Below are 21,430 nucleotides of genomic sequence, written 5' to 3' on the forward strand. Positions count from 1 at the left end.
ACTGTGTCTAACACAACAACACTCCATGAGTAGATGATACTGTTTAGTTTTGTGTTTTGTGTTGTTTTGTATTGATAGTAGTCTGGGAGCAAGAACAAAAATGTAAAGTCCACATGTTAATGGTACCGTGGAAATGTACTCTTTCCCCTTTAGGACTTCTCCTCCCAGAAATTTGCTGTGTTTTTCTTAGTATATCCCCTATTTTATGGATTTGAAGAGGACATTAAAACTTGTCCCTTCTTTAAAAAAAGACTTAAAAAAAAAAAAAAGACAAAAATCAAAAGAGATTTTGAGAGGTTGGTGGAAAATTATTGCTTGTCTTTCTCCATTAGGTGGATAGGAGTCAGAAAGGAGATTTTACGTAAATTACAGTTTTGTGATTGCTCCCACTATAACTGCATGTTTGTGAGTGGACCCTGATAGGGAATCAGTTCCTCACTTGTACACTATAAGTAGTTACTCACCTACAGCACTGAATAAGAAAGCCACACTGAAGACACAAGTAAACGAGTCAGTCCAGTCTAAAGAACAACATTCAGAAAAACAAAGTACCAACACCTTCTCAGAACATGGAAATAAAAAATAACTCCATCAGAGCTACCTTGCCAAGGAGCATATTTAAAGTCCAAAATAGCACCATTCATCAGTGTCTCAAATCCCGTGGCAGCATCACGATCACTTACCACAAGGAAACCATGAGTTTCATACTACTTCTATACATCAAAAGAGTACATGGATAAAATATAGAGATATACAGACAATCGATGAAAATAAACTACTAGGCTTGTTACATCTAAATGAAAAAAAAGGGGGACTCTCAGCCTCTGCAAGAAGCAGTTTGGGATGGTGGAAATGGAGAGAGCAGTTTACCGGTTGCGTGTGAGCAGTGGAGTTTGAGTAGTGGAAGACATTGCTGTGGTAGAACCAGGCCTGAGGGCCCACCTGTAATGTTTGTAAACATGGATTCACAGTGTGAAATTCTGAGAGCTTTCGCTTGAATCAGAATGTTAAAAACTATTTTTTATGGTACACGTTTGTCCACTGTTATTCTCTAAAGCAAGGCTCAGAGTCCCATAGTTTCTTCTTACACTTGATGATTTACACAGAAACAATTCCCGATATATGACACCATGACCTCATCAAACCCATACACCATATGTAATACAAATGGAGAAATTATGATTAAAAAGAGTAGAGGTAATTGATCTTGGTGAAATGGTGTCCATAGCCATTCACTGGATCCGGGCATGCCCCCTCCGCCTCACTTTTCTTCTTGCGATTTACTTCCTTCGAGATGGGGAGACTTCCCTGCAGAGAGGAGAAAACATTATTAGCTGTGCTTTGGTGAAGTCTCTTCAGTGGGGTCCTCCCATCTCCTGTCCTGAGGTTTCCATAGTTCCCTACCTTTAGTTCAGAAGTAAACATCTACTAAACATGGCTTAATCAACTGTAAATACTAATGCCACAGAGCAAAGGATCACTTAAACACCAGGCAAGCCTTGTGGCATCTGAGGAAAACTCTTCAGTTGGGGATGAATGAGTGTGCCCCAGCAGCCAAAATGCAAAAGAGTTGAGCCAAGGACCATCCTCCACTGCTGCACTGGGGAATGTGGACGTTTGTTGCAGCTGGGGAGACCCCAGCCATCCCAGCAAAGTTACAGGGGAAGAAGCTATGGAGTGACAACCCTTTCTGCAGCTCACCACCAGCTACACATCCTTACACTGCTCCTCAAAATTATTTTTCTCTCTTGCCAAGCCGAGCAATTTCTGTGCCCTTCATAATAGCTGGGACAGCTCAGACCTAAAACTGCACCTGCAGGTGCTTTGTGTGCCGTAGTTCTGGCATACAAATATGGCCAACAATGAGCAATTACCTGTTTTGCACACGTGAAGCACAGGAGGCACAGTGTCTCAGCATTGTGAATGCAAAAATCATGGCCACAAATCAACAGATGGCACCAAGCCCCTTTGAAAACAGAACTCAGTACCAACTTGGGTAGCCAAGAAACTAATGTTAATGGTATTATCTACCAATAAATTAATTTGTTTTCTTGCTTTTTTTAAACCCTAAGCTCCATTTTATGGTTCCACTTGGCCTCTAACATAAAAGTGCATCTTAGATATGAAAGATGATCTTATTGTTAAGAGAACCTTTTACAGCTTAGGTGTCTCACCTTATAAACACCTTACAGCTTAAGCAGCTAACGTATGCTATTAAGTGACTTTTCTACAGTACTTCATTGAAAAGAGCACTCTAAAGGCACTGTAGTGTATCGTCTATTACTTGTCTCTGGACAAGCACAGAGATGGTGTGCTATGTCAGCCAGCTGCCTCAGATAGGTTTTTGTTAACCATACTTAACCATTCACTGGCTGAAGTCTATGCCTATTGAGCAAAGCATTTAAATATATGTTTCAGTTTAAGCCTCAGTAGGAAGCCTAGAGGCTAAGCACATGCTTAAAGTACTTTGCTGATGCTATGTCACTATGGGATCTTAAACAAAAAGAATTTTAACTAGTAATATATTATAAGTTACAGAAAAAATCTGTGTGCTTTGTGTTTAAGAGATCAGAATTGTGAAGGTGTTTTATTGCTGTTATTGCTTAGGACATGTTTGTCATATAAGCAGATTGCTTTTAGTTTGTTTAAGAAATTGAAGTTATCTTCTCCAAGTTCAATTTTTCTGATGTGAGAGTTGTAAATTTCTGAATTAGGAATTAAACACACAGCAGTCTCACAACTACCAAGAAAGTGCAATTTTCAGCAATTTTCCTTTCCTGGCTCTTCAGAGCCATAATTTTCACTGAAATGTCCGTATTTGCTACATTTACTTGTGCTGGGAATAAAGCCACCCCATGGTTTTCTCACTGTCTTTATCACAGGATAAATTCTGCTTTGGGGCAGATGAACTCACCCAGGGTTCTGCACTGCACACAGCCAGGAGCAGTTTTCAGGCTGAACACAGAGTAAAATCCTTTCCTAAGTGGAAATGGTGCCCTCTCGCTTCGGGGCATCAGAAATGGAGAAACTGAGCAGACTTCCATCAGCACATATGCAGAATGGCTCTGCAAGCCAGGGGAAGAAGTAGGAGTAGAAACATACCTTGCCTTTGCTAGAGCCAAGCTGGGGATTTTGCAAGAGACAATTTCAGAATAAAAAAAATAGCATTTAAGTTTTAGTGACTGCACAAACATGTTTCCTCAGAGGACTCTAGAAAATTCCATCCTCGTGATATATTTTTGGTTTTTTGTTGACTAAATTTGCTACTTGTGTATCATTACAGGATATGAGAAGAAAACTAGAAACTTACATATGCAAACAGGCACACCACACAGACCAAAGGTCTGGGCAAATTTCCAAAAGCATTGTGTTGGGCAGTTCCTTTTCAGCTGTGAAAACAATCTCAGTCCTGAAATTCTGCCATACAATCATAAGATAAAAAGTCCCATATGACCCTTCTAGGTCTGGAAATAAATTGTCTTTAAGAAATGCATCCTTTTATATTTGTTGGTTGCATGAAAACAAAAAAAGCACCTTTATCTGAAATTTTGAAAAAATCTATTAATTTTACTTTATTGTTTCAGTAGTTCAAGCTGTTTAGCATTGAGTACATACAACTGTTGAGCTGAAGGACTGAGCAGTCTCTTCAGCCATTTACCCTGATTCATTTTATAAGACAGATGAAAAAAATTGGATTCCAAAGACATCCAGATTCTGTTAAGGCTGATAATCTGCTGGAAGCTGGATTGTGTGCAGCTAATACTCAAGTTGCTTTTGAAGATCAACTGTGAAATAAAAATTGGAGCTAGTTCTAAAAACTGATCCTTGTAAGCATATGCCAAATATCTTTTGAAGAATTATATAAAGACTAGAAGAAATGCATCATATTTAAAAAGCAGGTATCCGATCACTTTAAAGGAAAAAAGTATAATATTTTTTGACTAGTTGATAAACTAATTTGATAAATAAAGCTATGCACAGCATAAAAACATGGCTACTCATAAATCCAAGATAATGCAGCATTGTTACTAACTATGCTACACATAGTTCACAGCTTCATTCCTGTATTTCAGGAGCAACTTTGTTTAATGATTAATGCCAATTTACTAAAAGCTGCTAACTTAAAATTTTGGATAAAAAACATCTACTTAACACACCTGATTCATAAAATTAGCAAATTCATTTCATATAAGTATAACCATATATAGCACATTCATCATAATCTGGCATTGCTATCAGCCTACTCAGCTGAACTTTTGAAATACTTTGAATGTTAAGAATGGCAGTATTGCCATATATGTTAATTTAAAGATTGGCATGCTAGCACATAAGTCCGCAAATAGCAGACTGCAAATATCCCAGCTATAAATTTTAGAAGTTCCTTTATAAAGAAGAAGTGTGGAAAATATAGTGTTATCCAGATGGAATAGCAGAGTTTTGTTAACAGGGAGCTGGAGTCTAGATAATAATTGGAACTCAATCAAAACAATTTTCCATGTGCTCTCTCCTTTACTTACCTACCTTCGATTTTGAGTCAGTAATGAAAGGGAATATGAAAATAAAACATGTACATTCTGTGGTTCTGAGTAACTGTTTTATTTTCCTACTCAAATTTCATATCCAGTTTCACATTTATGAAACCAGCAATGGTAACAGAACAAAATCTTACAAATCTTGTCTGACAAGCCACATCTTCTGCATTTATGTTGGGGTACTTCTTGTCAAGCTCAAATGAAAACTGCCATGCTTTGTATGCTTGTTACTCAAGCCAGGTAAAGCACAAGCAGAAAATGTAACAAAAGAAAAAGAAAAACAACACCACCTCCTTCCTCCTCCTGCATTATCATTGACTTTTTCATCTGTATTGCTAAGAGAGAATTGCCAAAATCAAGCATTCAAAACTCAGATGTCAAGCTTGTAAAATCCTAAGACAGGCTTAAGAAATACGAGTTCTTGAAAATTAGTATGTTTCCTTTCTGGTATGTAGCCAGCAAGAGTCCATATTTTCTGCAAGCCTGAAAGCTAAAAACATAATTTTAAAATGAAAGCTGAAATCCTTACTTAACTGCCTGGCTCAAGGAGCCAAGGCTTTAAGAAAAACAGAATACCATGAGACTCGTGATGAAATCATGAGAGCTGGCTACTCTCTTGAAGCAGTCATAAAATAGAATCCATTGAACTTTCAATGTTTTTTTTTTTTCCAGAAAACTTTCATCTTAGTAAACTGTTTATTAGATGAAAGAAATTACATAAATAACTTTACCTTTGGAAATCCCCCATCCCCTCGGCTGGTTGGAAAGATTTTCTGGCTTACCCAAATCGTTAACCTTGGTTGATAAACCTGTAGTGACATAAATATATACAATTTCTTACTAACAAAGACAGATTCATTAAATGCAATCAAATGCTGTTCATGTGACAGACCGCATTACTAAAACAGAGAGTCTCATGTTAGTTGAGCTTGGCCCAGAGACCTAGCTGCATTTTATGCTCAGTACATATTTTTGAGTACCCATGACAACAAGAGCTGTCCCTAGACTATTTCAACTATATTGTTTATGGCAATCTGCACTCAACAGGCTTTTTAAAAAGAGCATAGGATGGATTTTTTTAAAAAGTATCTTTAAGAAATTCTGTATAAGAATTCCTTATACAGAATTATACATTTATTTAGACTTATACATTTATTAGTCTGTACTAATAAACTCACTGAGGATATTGTGAGACCACATGCCATTCTCTTCTGCCAGAATTCACTGGCAAAAGACTATTTAATGAAGATTACCTTTGCTGATGATGGCAGGAGAGAAGGGCAACACACCTTTGATTATCCTTTCGCCATGAACTGTGAACTAGAACTTACTACTTTCTAAGATCATTGACACAGCTGTAATTCTGTGTTAGCACCCTATATTTTAGATTTTAAAGGAATTCCAACACATTATAAAAGACATATAATAAAATAACTGGCAGCAGGACTTAATGGTTAAGGTACTGGCCTATAACTGCTATAGGAAAATTTTCCTGTGGAAAATGGGTAAGATCCAAAGCCGGCCACTGAGTACCGTGGGAAGCTAGAGTGAATAAATGCCAGGCTAATACACCTCAGTTATGGTGAATCTGAGCTGGAAACATCCTGTTCTTCAGTTCCTCAACTTCAGGATGAAGACCAGAGCATTTCTTCATCTCGCTCTCATCAAACACTGAAGTGGCCAGGTACAAGTTGCATACGATGCTGAAGATCTTAAATTTATTTTCCTGCTGGGTCTGCCTCCTGAGCCTTTTGGGTTTTGTGAATTGAACTCTTTCTGCACAATGCCTGAATGTCAAAGTGTCATTGTTTTGAGCTGAACATTATAAATTACACCATTCAAACTTCTTTAAACTTTGGGAAACAAAACCTGCCTTGTCACTTAAATTCCTGGTGGACGGGCTTTACTCACCTGCTTACTATTGTATTTGTATTGAAACCTGAGGAATGTTTTCATTTATTGGAATTGCATGTTGAATATTAGTTGTCACAACTGGACTACATGTAGCTTGGAGAAATTACCAGAAGATTACTTGAATCACCTTTCCAAGGAAAATCCTGAATTCTACTATGAAGTAGGAAACAGAGGAGGGAAATTTAAAACACAGAGCCTAAGGCAGTGCCTGTGCTGAAAAACACTCTCCCATGATTTTCCACAGTACAAACCACAGTGCTTTCTACTGATTAAAGCATCAGATTTTATTTCGTATTTTAGGTTACCATATGATCTCAGACAAGCCAGTTAAGATCTCTGGGTATGGCTGACATAGAATAACTAAAACACAGCACAGGGCACTCTGTGAATTCATCAGCTAATGTTCACATTGGATATTTGAGACACCTGAATGAAAGACAACAAGTAACCCCTGAGCTCTCCTGTTGCTATTTATAATAACTGATTACCCATCCTGCAACTATGCCTTCATTTTATTGTGTAGTCACATTCTTTGGGAAACAGAGATAGCAGTTCAGCTCTACCACAGGACGTGCATGCTGAAAGCAGCAAAGTATACAAAAATGCGTATTTTCCTATAGGAGGAAGGAATAAGCATCAGAATACAGTATTACTCATTATGATGAATATGAGCTTCTACATTTTCCATGGAGTCTGAGATGTATTCAGGTTAGCCTATAGGCCTTGTCATCCCTATTAATATTTTAATAGGAATAAAATAAGCACCTGCAGTTAAATGACAAAGAAAGGACCCTCAACTTAAACTCATAAGAACTTAGAGATACTGCAGTGTGAGGGTGGATTCTGGGAATGGAGCAGGAGGAAAAAGGTATAAACTGTAAGATATACTCACAACTATGCTCCAGGTTTAAAAAAACAAACAAATAAAACAAAAACCCACCAAAACCCACCACCACCAAAAAACCCTACACAACCCCCCAGCTATCTTTCACAGTAATTTTCTGTGGAGAAAAAAATTCAGCAATGTCCTATTTTCTTAGTATCTCTTCAAAAACAACTACTGTGGCCAATATTGGTAGATAATAATCACATGGACCTACTCCACATGCAGTAACTGTTCTGCTATAACTGTAAAAAGTCCTGAATGGGCAGCCAAAGGACTTTAAGTATCTGCCTTGTGAGCAATGCTGAAAGGCCGGGGAATCGTGGTTTGGATCCTGGCTAAGTGGAGGAAGATTCTGGAACGGAAAAAAGATACCAGTGTAGAAAAGTCCACTCAGGACTTACTACAATTCACCAGGAGAAAAAAAAAAAAAGAAGAAAAAAGAAAAAAAGGACATGTTGCCATGCTACATGCTTTATAAAATGCAGAAACCTCTTAGATGTTCAAATATACTGATAACTATAGTGTTAGAAAAACACAGCGAGAACTTTTAGTTAATTACAGCAGCTCAAAACAACTGATATTAATGTCGCAAGATGAGCTATAGAGAGAGAAAAAGTGCAAAGCAATGCTCCATTACAGAGTAGGATGTAAGGCTTACAACATTCCAGCTGTTAGCATGAAGCAAACACTTCTAGATAAATGCTTCCATTGATACACACCGTATTTTCATTTCTTAGTACTTACTGTGCAACGATTATGCAAGTACAGGCTTGGCTTAAATAACCAAAGTATCAGGATTCAGAACAGAATTACTGAACTTTAGGATGGACTGAAAATTAAAGTTACTGCAAGTCTATACAATGTGTAAAAGCTCTATGCTGACTCAAATTGGTAGCCTCAGTATTTGATAATCACTCGGAAAAAAATTAAGCTAGTAAACTTCATCCATAAATTATCACAGTGGATCACCCCTAGACATCTGACTAACAGCACTATTACCCTTGGAAGCCTGCCCTCCTGGCAGAACATATGACACACAAAACCATTCACTCCCACTTTGAGAAGTCGGGAGGAAAGAAACCCACTGATCTGGGAAGTGCTGTCTGAGAGTGCTCTGCAACAACAAGCAGTTCTGGCTGAAATATCGAGGCCAACTTCAGATAGGCAATTATGAGCTATGAGGAATATGTTTTCAATTCCTTAGCCTCCATTGTCTTGAAAATATACAAATAATAAAAATTAAGATCAAAAATCAGAAAAAGCAAAGGTGGAGGAAAATAAATGTCCAGTCTATTTACTGGCTCTTACAGCATCCAGGCTCCGGAACTACTTACTGCTACTTTTTCTTTTCAAAACCAGAAGGATTTCTAGAGTAGACTTGTCTTTTCTCCTCTGTTCAACAAACTGAGAAACTTCTTTTTTGCTATTGCAAAGGCTCTGTTTAACCAGCATTTCAAAACTCTAATGCCTATTCTTCCATTTTAAGCCATGTCCTCTTTAAGAGCAATAGTAGGGGAGCACAAAATTTTGCCCAGTTTAAAACATACATAAAATAATTTTAACAGAGCTGGACTAAATCTACTGTATCAGTCGCATCAAAATGCTAAAATTAATTTCTTGCTATCCACTCTTCATTCCTAAACACTAAGAGAATCTTTCAAATATTCAGGTATATCCATCAAGAGGGGAAAAAAAAAGATTTAAGACATGTAAAACTTAGTAAAATGAGCACAGTCCTGTTAAGCATTCCCAAGGCTTTTATAGTTAAGAAACAAACAACAAAGCCCCCAGAGTTACTTCTACTATCTTTTTTTTTCTTTTCATGTGGACCACAACTGAATTCATGTTCATCAAGTCTCATTCAAGACTTAGAGGAGTTGAATTCAACTACAGTCTGAATTTCCAAACTACAAAGCTTAATGAAGATGACCAACTGCTCTGAGTACATCAGCAACCACCTTTGAGATGTTTCAGATAACTTCATCACAGAAACCAGTTCTATGGGGGGAAAAATGAAAACAAAAAGGAAATTATGACAAATAGTCTAGAAATTCCTAATTCCAAATAAAAGGCAACCATCTCTAGTAATTGTGCATTAGCCTACCTAGGAGAGGGAAAAAAGGGGAAAAAAAAGGAAGAAAAAAGAGATTTACTATATTGATTAGCAGTCTAACAGCAGACACAGATGGCCACGTGCTGAGGAAAGGGAGTAAAATGATAGAGGTATGTGTTGAAGAGAAGGAATGAAAGGGGCATGCTCTTCCCTTCCACAGCACTAAAACCCTGCTTGTGCAGTTGTGAAGACTGAGGGCCCTGTGTGTCTCTCCTGCCTAATCCAGAATGGAGAGCGGCCATCCCCCTTCCATGCTCTCCTGGGGATGGGACGCATAGCCATAAAGGAACACTGCTCCTCATTTCTGTACCTGTATTTCTTTAAAGTAGTTCAGGGATTTTTCATCACCATTGCTCTGTGTTGCAATGACACAAATCAATGGTATTAAGGCTCCTAGAGGAAAAGTGGTAGATTATTTCCTTTCCGGCTAGTCTCGGCATCACTGAAAGGGTCTAGCAGATTTTCTTTCCAAACTGAGCCCTGATGCATTTTCTTTTGCAAAAAAAAATTATAACATAGTTGCCTGCTAAGTTGAAACAGTTATAACTTTGCAGTTTCTTAAGTTTCTCAGTTACCAGCTGGTTTGTGCTGTAATGGCTTTTCCCAGCACATTCTACCATGTGCTTCTCAATCCCCCAAGTGCCTCCCACTGCAGTAAAAAGTTCTCTTTGTAACGAACAGCCCACCATCACAATCCAGATGCATAAACAGCCCCTTCACTGAAAATCTTCCTGTACTACTGCTGGAACACCAAATAAATCATTCTGTTAAAAAAACTAATTAGTTTTAAACAAAACTGGAAGGAAAGCTTGTGCCAGGTTCAATGCATTTACTTCAGTGCAAGTGGTAAACTAATGCTCCCATCTGCAGTAGTTTATTTTTAACACTGTGAGGGGAACATTACGAAAGCGTATTATATTAATGTCCACCATGTTCCAAACCTAGTGCACAGGATTTAATACATACAGCAACTGTCAGCCGAATGGTTGCTACTTCTCAAGAGTTTAGTTGGGTGGCAGTCTGCTATCAATCAGCTTTGTCTTCCGAATCTTCTGGAGAGGGGAACGAGAAGGCAACATCAAGAGTGCTCATCTTTGGTCCTTATTTCAAAGAATCAGTGAAGTTTTGATGAACCTTTGTTATATTTAAGAAGCTGTACTCACGACCAAATGGGAGGCTGCTGTTGTGATAGGCTGACTCTGAAACGTCTTAGTGAGGAAGCTTTCCCTATTGAAACATCAGAAACCATGACTTGCCCAAGTTAAAATGCAACTTAATTACCTTAGCTTAATTATTTAAAAATACCGTGAACATGCGGTTTAGCAGCTGTGAGGCGTGCCAATTTTGTGAACTTGATCGCTTCTTTTGCGTGGCTCTGCATCACAAGTCTGAGCCTCTGGTTGAGGTACAGCGACAGTTATGCCCAATAACCTGCCTTCATGTTTTCAGTACACTGTCAGGGCAGCAGGTTTTTCTATCAGTCCTGCTTTCCACATCAGTACCATGAACATTCAAAAATCAATGGGGGAAAAAAATCATTTACAACCATTTCACTTGGTTAATTCCACACAGCAGGAGAAGGTAGATAAATGGCTTGAGAGAACTGATGAAGAAGTATACGATCATTCTCCTCCTGGCTGGGATTGCCCCAAGTGGCCCACCTTTTGGTGAGACTTTACCTGCCATTACAGTAAGAATTAATATATGGCAGTATATCAGCAGAACATGGCAGGACAACTGCACACCTGAACTTGCCTTTGACTTCTGTGCATCAGCATCCTTTGCTGGCTCTGCCTTTTCATGGGGAAGATATTACTGCTGCTTTTTATTCCTCCCTATCTGATGACTCAAACTCACAACGACATAGAGATGAAAAAGCCTAAATGAGACAAGTATGCTGTTCCTTGCATCCCCCTCTCCACGCTGCACATGAATTAGCAAGTTTATTCATTAGGGGTTTTTAGCAGTCCTTGTTCATCACTTCTTCAATTTCTGTCAGTTTCACAGAATAGGATGTCATCTGCTCCTTCCATACACAACATAAGGAAGTGACCTTGGAAGTAGTTTTTCTAGATTTTAAGCACAAAACTTCTCATATAAACCCATCTTCACCCATTGTTCTTTCATTGTTCTTAAAGCTTCTATTCTACAGGTTACACTGGAGTGCCTGCTTCTATGTAGTCTACCTTGGCTCATCTATGTTCTTCAAAGAGTTCACTCCTGTCCTCTTCCATACTACACAGGTTGCATCTTTTATGTATGTGCTTACAGCATCCCATGACATGTAAGAAAATTATCTGAGTGACTGTGTAAAATTTACTAAAACATGCTTTTAAGCCTAATGAGCTCTACTGCTGCAGAGCCCCTTGCTGCCGGAAAGGATACTAGTAGCTAGCTACTAAGCACTCAGAGCAGGCACATTTTTCCAAGAGGTCTCTTACATGACTACTGACCTCCCAAACTGAGCGAGTATGGTGCTAAGGAGGGGGAAAACACAAGCTAATATAGCTTGAGTATATATAGTCAGCACACTCCTGCCAAATTCTTTAGCTGGTAAGAACCCTCAACAGAAACTTTAGCTGTCTTCTGGCATACATGATTGAGAGGTTAGTTATAGAACACACTTTCTCTTTCCCTGGAGAGGAATCCTCCCCACACCACCCGAGTGTAATGCAATTTTTAGGCAGAGAGATCAATTTGCACTTTTCTGCACAAGTCAGGATGAATCTAGCTTGTGTGCTACAAGTGCTCTCATGCTGCTTTTCTTCTTCATTAATATGCAAAAACTATTGCAAAGCATTGTTAATATTTACAATGCATATGAAGAGTAAGAGAAAAAGAAATCAAGAGGTACATTGCGAATGTTGTCATAAATGCTCATCAAACTTCTGACTGAATTCATGAATTGAACAAAGACACTCATTGCCAAAGTATCACACTCCTTGAAAGGAAAAGAAATGCAATTATTTCAGAACAATAATAAGAAACAAATGTATATTATATGGAAAGCTCCATTAACCAATAAAATGGCTGCAAACTACTTTATTCCACCAGCAAATTCCTGTGCATGGACTCTGAAACTGTAAAACATTACAGAAATTGAAATAACGAAACAAGGCCTCCAGAAAACTAAACTCAAGACCCAGTGCAACCCAGCACCTTTTCCACTTCGTTTGCCTCTGCACTACAATGATAGCTTTTGTTCTTTTGCTTAACATGCACACACAGAAAAAAAAAACAGTAACAAGCCCGAGAATTAAAATAGTATTTGAGTTTTCATGCAATTACATATGAGGTTGTAATTTGGTCTTCAAGTGTAATAGGGTAATGAAAAGTGTAATTAGTAACTGTTTGTATCTACAACTAATGGTAAAACTGCACAACAAGATGCAGAAGCAAGTCTCTTGTTACAGTTAGGTGAACACAGCATGGCAGCAACATTCAGGACCAAAGGCCGCACAGTTAAGATCTTCAGTGGTTTCATACCCAACGCTGACAAATTACTGGAGCAAGAGAGGAGGAAGAAAAGCAGCATGGTCACAGGCTGACCAAAATGTCCATTTAGCCCAGTCTCCTCGCTCCATCAAGTTTTGATCTTAAGGGAAAACCAACAAGAACAATGGCCAGTAGGGGAAGCCCAGAGTAATGCTTCTCCTGTGTGCTCTCCCAGTTCCTTCCTTCCAATTTTGGGGTATACAAAACATATACACCAAGCTGAATCCCAAAGCATGTTTCATTTTTTAATTCCTATAAATTTTCTAAATTAATGGCCTGAATACTGTAACTTACAGAAGACCTAAGACACTGCTTTGGACTAAAACTGCTTTGTTTGTTTGTTTAATTTTGTTTAAATTTCTCACACATACCAGAAAGATGACCAGAATCCCAACAAGCGACGTTGCTCTCCAAGTGGCAGCAAGCTCACTGCCTCTGCTGACTGCTTTCCTGCAGAGCCCAGCCACGAAAGCCTTTCCCCTCATGAGATACCAACCTCTTGCCCAACCAGCATACTTCAGGCAAGTATTAAAAGCCCCAGTGGTACTCTTGGTAATGAGAGACAGAACCACATTGTACAGCCAGTACTTACCTCATTAAAAGAGATGTAATGACCACAGCTGATGATATTGTAACAGGTGCTTCAAAGCATTACGGTACCTTTACCTGCAGCCGCCATATTACCAGCACCTAGTGTCATACAGTGCAGCTTAACTGCCACTCCAAATACAAACCCAAAAACTGTATCATGTATGTTATATAGGTTGAAAGTAATAAAATATCCGTGGGTTCTGGGACTCATCTAATGAGGAGACGCACAGGAAAAGAACTTTTCCTGCCAAGTATTGTTTCTGGGTTTTGTTCATGTTGCCTTCCATAATTACTTAGCTGAGAAATTAAGGCTAAGGACATTTACCAAGATTTCCACAGGATTTTCTTCTGCCAGCAGGAATAGAGTTATTTAAACTCAAACTCTTTCATGATGGAGATTTATCACAGATATAGTCATGCTGAAACAAAGCAGGAAGTTCTGTTCCTCTCTAACTTAATCTTTTTGAGTAGCTCTACGCTGCCAATGTGTGCCTTCTAAACACCAGTGTTGTAAGAATTCAAGAGTTCTTTCTGATCATGTAATATTAAGCCAAGGCTTATACCACCTTTAGTGAGAACACACACATTTCTTTTAACTTTTTCCAACTTAACTCCCACACAGGTATGCTATGCTAGTAGATAGACAATAAGGTTAGTGTTAACAAAATTAATCCAGAAACATTTCTTCCTGCAGGATGAGAAAACGCTACCTGTTCTGAGATTGGTTTTTTTTTTACATGCAGTATTTGCAGAAGGAAACATCAGGAACCCTCCCAGGAACATCTACATAGGGATTCATTCAGTAGTGCTACCGTGAATTTGCCAGACCAGCCGTCTAAATTGAATTTCATGTAACACTGACACAGTGATTCACAGTATCATTCTACTTTAAACATTTGAAAAGAACATTTTTGCACCTTTCCAGATTGCACCCTCAACCAATATGGTTTAATGAGGTGAATAAATATTTGAAATAAAAACAAAATACAAATATTTAAAAATATTTTTATTAAAATATCCTGTCCCAGTCAATGATACTAACTGAATTATTTTTATGAAGTTGTTCTGGGGCTATTAAGTGTAGTCCCTCTCCCCTCTTTAGCCATACACACAAGGATCAGAGCTCAGGTGTGGGGCAGCAGTATTCCGATGCAAAAAGAGATAAAAGATTGTTGGTGAAGGCTTTAGATCGCAAGACTTAAAAATCAGTGTCAAGACTGCAGTATTACAAGGTGTATATTAATTCTTATTTCTGATTTTCCAAGATTTCAGCCTTCGTGAAAAAAGTTCAGTATAGATTTTGTCCTGGACAAGGTATTACGTAAACCTCCAGTTCCATGTGTCAACATGGTTCTGTTCAGATAAAGTATGCCGGTGCATAGTTACAAAATTTTTGCCCCCAGAGCATGTATGTTTGTGACTGGGTAGAAACACCTATATACAGAGCTTTTGTCTTTTAATGTGCGTATGAACCGTACTGCAGAAATAGCCACAGTATCTATAGCTTTGGACAAAAATTACTTTTCTTTAAACCCCGCCTCAAATTTATCCAGCCATAATCAAGTAAAGGTGTTTTTTCTGCACAGTTGAACAGCTGACTTGGCAAAAGTATTGCAAAAAGTGAGTTTGTATTTCTGCTTATTTATTTTGTAAGCTGGAAAGGCTTTAATTCTCCCTAAGTTTTCAGTAATCAAGTAGCATTGAGCAAACTGCACCCAATGTATTCTTCATGCACAATACATAAGCATAATAAAAAAGCACAAAATACACATTCAGATGGCCAAAAGTGCTTAGCTTTCATCCCTCTCCATTACTTCTCTTGACCAAATTCTGCCCATGGCTACACATGAACAGAACAGGATCCGATACAGTCATACAGCTCCTATGCAGTTCTGAACTACCATAAAGGAGATTCCAGTTCCAGTGCCAGACTCGGTAATAATCAACAAAGAAGTATGAGTTTTCTCATGCCAGACCAGGAGCTGCACTTGTCCAGTGTGTATCTAGTATTAGGCTGGACATAATGTCTCATCCTAGTACCTCGTTTCTCTTATACCTCAGAGCATATAAAAGGTTCAAAATAATGGCTGCCTCTGCCAGACTAATCCCAGCCTCCATTCTCCACAGATAATCCTAAAGTTATGAAGTTGTTCCAACTAAGGTGAAGTCATTTTATAGACACAGAAAATTACAGAATGTGTAAAGATATCTGCATATAACTCACTGGAAAAAGGCTTGCAATGGCTAAACTGGGATGAAATCTTAAATATAAGCTTTGCCTCATAAATTTCTTCACCTAACTTAAATGACATTATACATTTCCCTGTGAACTGCAAAAAAAGAAATGGGATGGTGATTTTTTTTCTCTTTAACCAAATGCAGGTTGTCATTTCTTTCTCTCTGACTTAATGAAGAAAAGCTATTCCCCCAACTGTTTTTCTCTCCAAAAGGCCATCATCCCATTTTTCTCTTTTTTCCCCCAAGTAGGACTGTAAAATGCAGAGAATGCAAATGAGAGAATAACCTCAAAACTGATGTAGTTCAGGCAAGGATACGCTACAGGAAGTGTTCAGCCCAAATGCCCTCCCTCCAGGGCCTTTTTGCTTTGGGATGACACAGCTATACTGTACAACACCTAGCCTAGAGATTCCACACCACTAGCGCTTAAGAAGAAAGCCATCTAATCGTGGTAAGTCAGAAGTAAATTAATGAGCTGCTCTAGAATATATTTTGTTTATTTTCAGGTAGGTCAAAATTAAATTATTAAGGAGGTATCTGTTTACTGATATACACTTTTATTAGTGTTACTAGTTTAAATTCCTTAGCACCTGCACTGCAAACTCTCAGAACTGAACTTGAAGTCCAGAAATGAACTGCAATGCAAGCAGGGGAAAAGGACACACCTGAGTGCTTTAGAAGCAAACAAACAGACCACTTTCTCAAGTGTCTAAAATGCCTGTTTGATTTCTTTCTTTGAAAACAAACATTTACCATTAAAAAGGCCTTTCCTGTTTTTGCTAAAAGTCTTCTCTGAGGTCACAGAAAACTGGACTTAAGACTTCCTTACTTGTACTCTTCTGACAAGATCCTTTATTTCAATGACTGGATCACACAGGCCAAATAAATGTTTAAAACAATTCTTTTTTTTTCTTTTTTTCTTTTTTTTTTTTTGTTAGAACCCTTTTTTTAAAATCTTAATTAGGACTAAAATCTAAATTTGTATGTTATGACATACAGCACTTTCCATGAAGGTGGTATACAGAGATTCTGGCATTTCAAATAAAAATAGCAATTAAAATCACCTCAGGACTTTATACCTTGCAAATAAATATAAAAGGCTCTTTCTTCCTTTAGGGGGTCACTTAAGCAAATATATTATACACAAGGACAGATCCTTAAATGGCAGGTCTTCTTGTGTAAGATGGCTCAAAATGTCCACGAGCTAAAATTATAAGAAGAATAGAAAGTACACTCTTCTGCCTTTCTCTTTAAATTATTGATGATGTGATTATTACACAGATCTAAGAAAGACTAATCAACCAGGTATGAGGAAATAATAATTCCAAGTCTAGGAAAAGGAGAAGCAGCATTGAAAACTAACCTGCTAAATTGTTTGCTTTTACTTGTAAGCAGTTTAATAAACATTTTATGGAATAAGAACATTAAGGAATTAAGAAGCTAAGACAGTGAAATTAAACCAAGAATTCATTTGTTCTCACTCAACAAGTTTATTCTAGTCATTCTTAATTTTACTGAAGTTTAACTAAGTAATGAATGAACTTTCAGTTTAGCAAAGGAATAAGCAGGCCATTTTCCCCCATTTTTTTATGGTTTAGTTCAGCCTGGTGAAATTTAACAGCTACATTTTCACTGACCAGTGAAAGCAGAATAGAGCCTTTGCATATGCTGTTATACTAAAAACAAAGGAAGCACTTTTACAATCATGTATTTTGGTGTAGAAAGTGTTGATATGTAAAGGAGAATTTTTCCTGCAAATTAGAACGGCTAAGGAGACACTTGGAACAAATAACAAGACATACGCCAAAGACAAGTGCGTCCACTACTGCAAGGAAGGTATGTCAGTGGTCTGACTTCAAATTACATTCAGTGTTCCTGTGCCAAAAGTGAAAGAAAGGGAAAAAAAGGGTGGTGGTAGAGGAAGAGATTCTGCCAGGTATCACATCTTAAGCAACCTTGCAAGCTGGGGCAAAACCTAGTCTTTCTTACATTGAAATTCTGATCAGCAGTCACAAAAAAAGTGGAATTAGGCCTTTTTGTAACAAATAAAAAACTTTTCAAGAACAGCCAAATAAGATTTTTAATGTTACACTGCAAAACAAACAATAGGACTAGACAGGTGGGTAACTACATTTTATTTTCTGCATTTGGATAGTTCTAAGTTGTATTTTATGTTCTGGCCTGGAGACTGGCTTTACAAAACTGATTTCATTGACTACTACAGGAACCTTGCTAGATTTATAGAACCATCTGCTGGTAAAAATCAGTGGCTATTTTATGCCTAACAAAACTTAAAATAATCTTTTGTTCCATAGATAGGCATATATTGCACATAACAGCCTGCATACCATCTCAAAATGTGGGCTGATTGTCACCTTGGTGTTGGTAGGAAAACAGTTGTCTTATCCAATATTCCACGGTTGTGTGAACAAAATGTATTTTAACATGATTTCTATTCACAGTTTAAGTGAATCATTTCCCTTTTAATTCCCCACCCCCAACTATTCATTTATATACAGATGAGCAAAGCACTTTGATGAAAGTAGGTTCCAGAATAGACTAAAACTCCAGAATTTGCAAGTTTATTTTTGCAGATAGGAATGATATAAAACAAGGAGCCAAAAAGAAAAAAAGCCTTTATAACAGATTACATATTGGCTTGCTTTAAACATCTTTGATCATCCCTCCTCCCCCAAATCAAAACAACCCCAAAGAACCAGACAGGATAATATAATTAATGCAATTAATTTAACCCAATCTTAGTATGTCCTTGAGAACATGACACTTTGGAAAATATTCTGTACTAACATACACCCTATGCAATGCTACTGCAGACAAGTTATTGCCCAATACAAATTAACAGATTTTTTACCATTATTTTATCATGTAGCACCCAAAATATATCACATTTATGCCAATACATGTATTCAGACATGCTTCAGTGATTGCTGCATCTTCAATCAAGAATGCTACACAGCATTTAAACTAATTCTGCCTACTTTATCTACTTTTTCTGTAAAAAACAAATTTCTTTGTCCTGCTGGTTCTGAGACACACAGTCCTTCTCAGAGAATACCGTATTTAAAGACTATTTAGACATATAATGTTTCATCCTTAAAATTAGGTATTTGTCAGCAGTAGTATCTCAGAGTATAACAAATGGGCATTAATCAGTAAAAATATAAAAACAATTAGCACTGAAGGAAATGGGTCACTGCTGAATATTGTTCAATAAATACATTCCAACTAAGTGCCTGTAACTTCAGGTAGGCTAAGGCCTAGCCATTTTTTCTGGAACAGATTTGTATCACAAAGAAAGGCTAACCTTCTGAAAAAATTACCAAATCATCAAATAATTTATTTTGCATCTTATGTACTTCCCTGACAGACTAACATTAAATCTGCTTCACTTACTAAGTGCAATTACCTAGTTGTTCTTTTTGGGGGGAAGGTGGTGGGACCGAAATTGTTGCATATTGTTTTGTCTGCATGTAGTCCTCCATGTGTTATGATGTGTACTTTTCATAGTAACCTAAACACTTCTTGTTTCAATTAAATAAGCCTTACTGCACAAAGAGGGATTTCAGACTTTTATTCAAAAAATGCAAAAAAATCAAAGATCCAACATACGGAGGTTTTCACAGTACATCAGTCATTGTATGGCAAATCCCCATAGCCCCAAAAAGTATGTCTTATAAGGTTGTATTTATAAATGAGTATTGAGGATGGGGAAAGAAGGTTTCTATTTATAAAAAAAATCACTGATTCTTTGCTAAAGCAACTAATTCTTACCATTTTTAGATTCTGTTAAGTCTTGGGATTGCAGTTTCTCTCAAGTAGCACAAGGAGAACAATCTGAAAACAATTTAAAAAAATTAAAAATGAAAAAAAAAGACATTCCAACTGCCACAATATTTAATAGTTTTTTATTGCCAGCATTAACAGTGGGTGAGATGAGTATAAGCTTCAGTGGTTAAGCTTAAAGTCATGCAAATTATTCTAACCACACGTACGCTTATATATCGTGCTTCTCTGCACTTCAGTGGTCTGTAGACTTAAATATAGGTCAAAGGAATCCCTGGTACCTGGATTTGCAGAACCCTATGCTATTCTTAGCACTTGGTCCATCTCTGAAGAGCACTATACCTAATGGTTAACACACCTAAAAATCAGCCAAGAGGACAAAAACCCGTCACCCTATGCTTACTGTAAAGGCGGTCCATTGTTCCCAGGCACACTGCAAAGTGTGTTTTTTTGCAATCAAGAAACAAGTATAACAGTGTCAGGCTTTCACAATGTAATGGCCCGGAGAGTAGGTATTTTTGGAAATGGCACTGCATTACATAACCTCCAGTTTTCTCTCTCTCTCTATTCCACACACGCCCCTATTTTAAATAGGGAGGAAAAAAAAAAAAAGAGTAGGTCCTACCTCACTTAAATGGTACCTTAAATTACCACTCTCTTAATTGACTGAATTTGTAACATACCTCCTTTATCAGTTTTCATATATTGACAAAAATTAAAGTTCTCTTCTATTGATTATATATTTCTTACCTATAGTGTGTATGTATGAAATGTAATTGGGTATGAGTCATATGTTTACACACAAACACACACACATATTGGATTTAAAACTGCAAACTCATATATCTATAAATGTACACACACACGTTTGAAAGAAAGCACATCACTAAATGTCCACCAAAATACGTGTGGTTTTGGTTTGTTTTTTTTTTCTCAAAAGAACCACCCAAAATTTAACTGCTGCACATGCAAAAATGCAGAAGGCTGTTGCAAGAATGACTGCTTTCTAAAAATAAACCCCAGCAGACTGAGAAGAATCCAGTGTCAGGGCGGAGAAGAGGGAGATTCGTTTTACAAGGGAGAAGAAAAGAGACGAAAAACCAATCCTGGCGCCTTGCATGCATGCTGAAAAAGCTAAGTGCATTCGGTTCAAAAATGCATTTTGGTGTTTGTGGGGTGCAAAAGCAAAAAAAAAGGAAACAGTTTTAGAAAACCACTTCTCATCTCCCCTTGCATGTGTGCAGAAAAATCCCCAGCCTAGAAATCCAGCCTTAAAGCATAAAGACAAAGAGTTAAATACATATACTGCACGTTTTCTCATCTTCTTTAAGAAAGCCTGTTTGGAAATGTGCACCGAGAGGGGGAACGGCAAGCTGCAGCAAAGTCCAGCTAAGGACAAAAGGAAATGAAAAGAAACAAAGAGAGAGAGAGAGAGAGAGGATAATAAAAAAAATAAAATTCTGTGGATTGGAATTGCATATACTTACAGACAAAAGCCCCCGCTCCCTGCTCACTTTCTGTCCTTTCTACATGATCTGAAACACAAATGTGGATTAAAAAAGGGCAGCATGCTACAGAAGGGAATTTATAGTTGGGGGAGTGGAGAGAGGGTAGGGGGTGTGGGGAAGAATGACTGCACCTCTTCCAAAGTGCAGCCTTGGAGAAAAAAGAAAAAGGGGTGGGGGTGGCTGGGGGAAAGTCTCTCTCTCTCCCTCTCTCTCAGGCTGGGTTTTGGTTGCCAGTGCTGGTTATATTGAACAATGAGCTAATTCTGATGGTAGCTGGCTGGCTGCCAGCTCCCCCCCCCCCCCCCCGTCTCCCCCCGTCCCCTCCTTACACATACACACTCCCCCTGCC

At 37.9% G+C, this 21,430-nt stretch overlaps 1 protein-coding gene across 1 annotated transcript; it reads right to left on the reverse strand.

Moving 5' to 3' along the window:
- Nucleotides 1-246: 246 nt before the first annotated feature.
- Nucleotides 247-21,343, reverse strand: NREP (neuronal regeneration related protein). Its single transcript, XM_075527131.1, has 5 exons — nt 21,213-21,343; nt 21,061-21,108; nt 19,562-19,624; nt 5,264-5,341; nt 247-1,308 (listed from the first exon to the last, which is right to left on the reverse strand). Exons 3-5 carry the CDS (start codon nt 19,562-19,564, stop codon nt 1,183-1,185), a joined length of 207 nt encoding a protein of 68 aa, XP_075383246.1. The 5' UTR covers nt 19,565-19,624; nt 21,061-21,108; nt 21,213-21,343; the 3' UTR covers nt 247-1,182.
- Nucleotides 21,344-21,430: the final 87 nt, after the last annotated feature.

Source organism: Mycteria americana, chromosome Z (assembly GCF_035582795.1).
Source record: "Mycteria americana isolate JAX WOST 10 ecotype Jacksonville Zoo and Gardens chromosome Z, USCA_MyAme_1.0, whole genome shotgun sequence".
Lineage (NCBI taxonomy): Eukaryota > Metazoa > Chordata > Aves > Ciconiiformes > Ciconiidae > Mycteria > Mycteria americana.

What these genes read in the sequence shown, in the direction of transcription:
- NREP (XM_075527131.1), bottom strand. An exon ending in GGGATGGGGGATTTCCAAAG is followed by an intron (nt 1,309 to 5,263) that starts GTAAAGTTATTT and finishes TCCTCTCTGCAG; the next exon opens with GGAAGTCTCCCCATCTCGAA.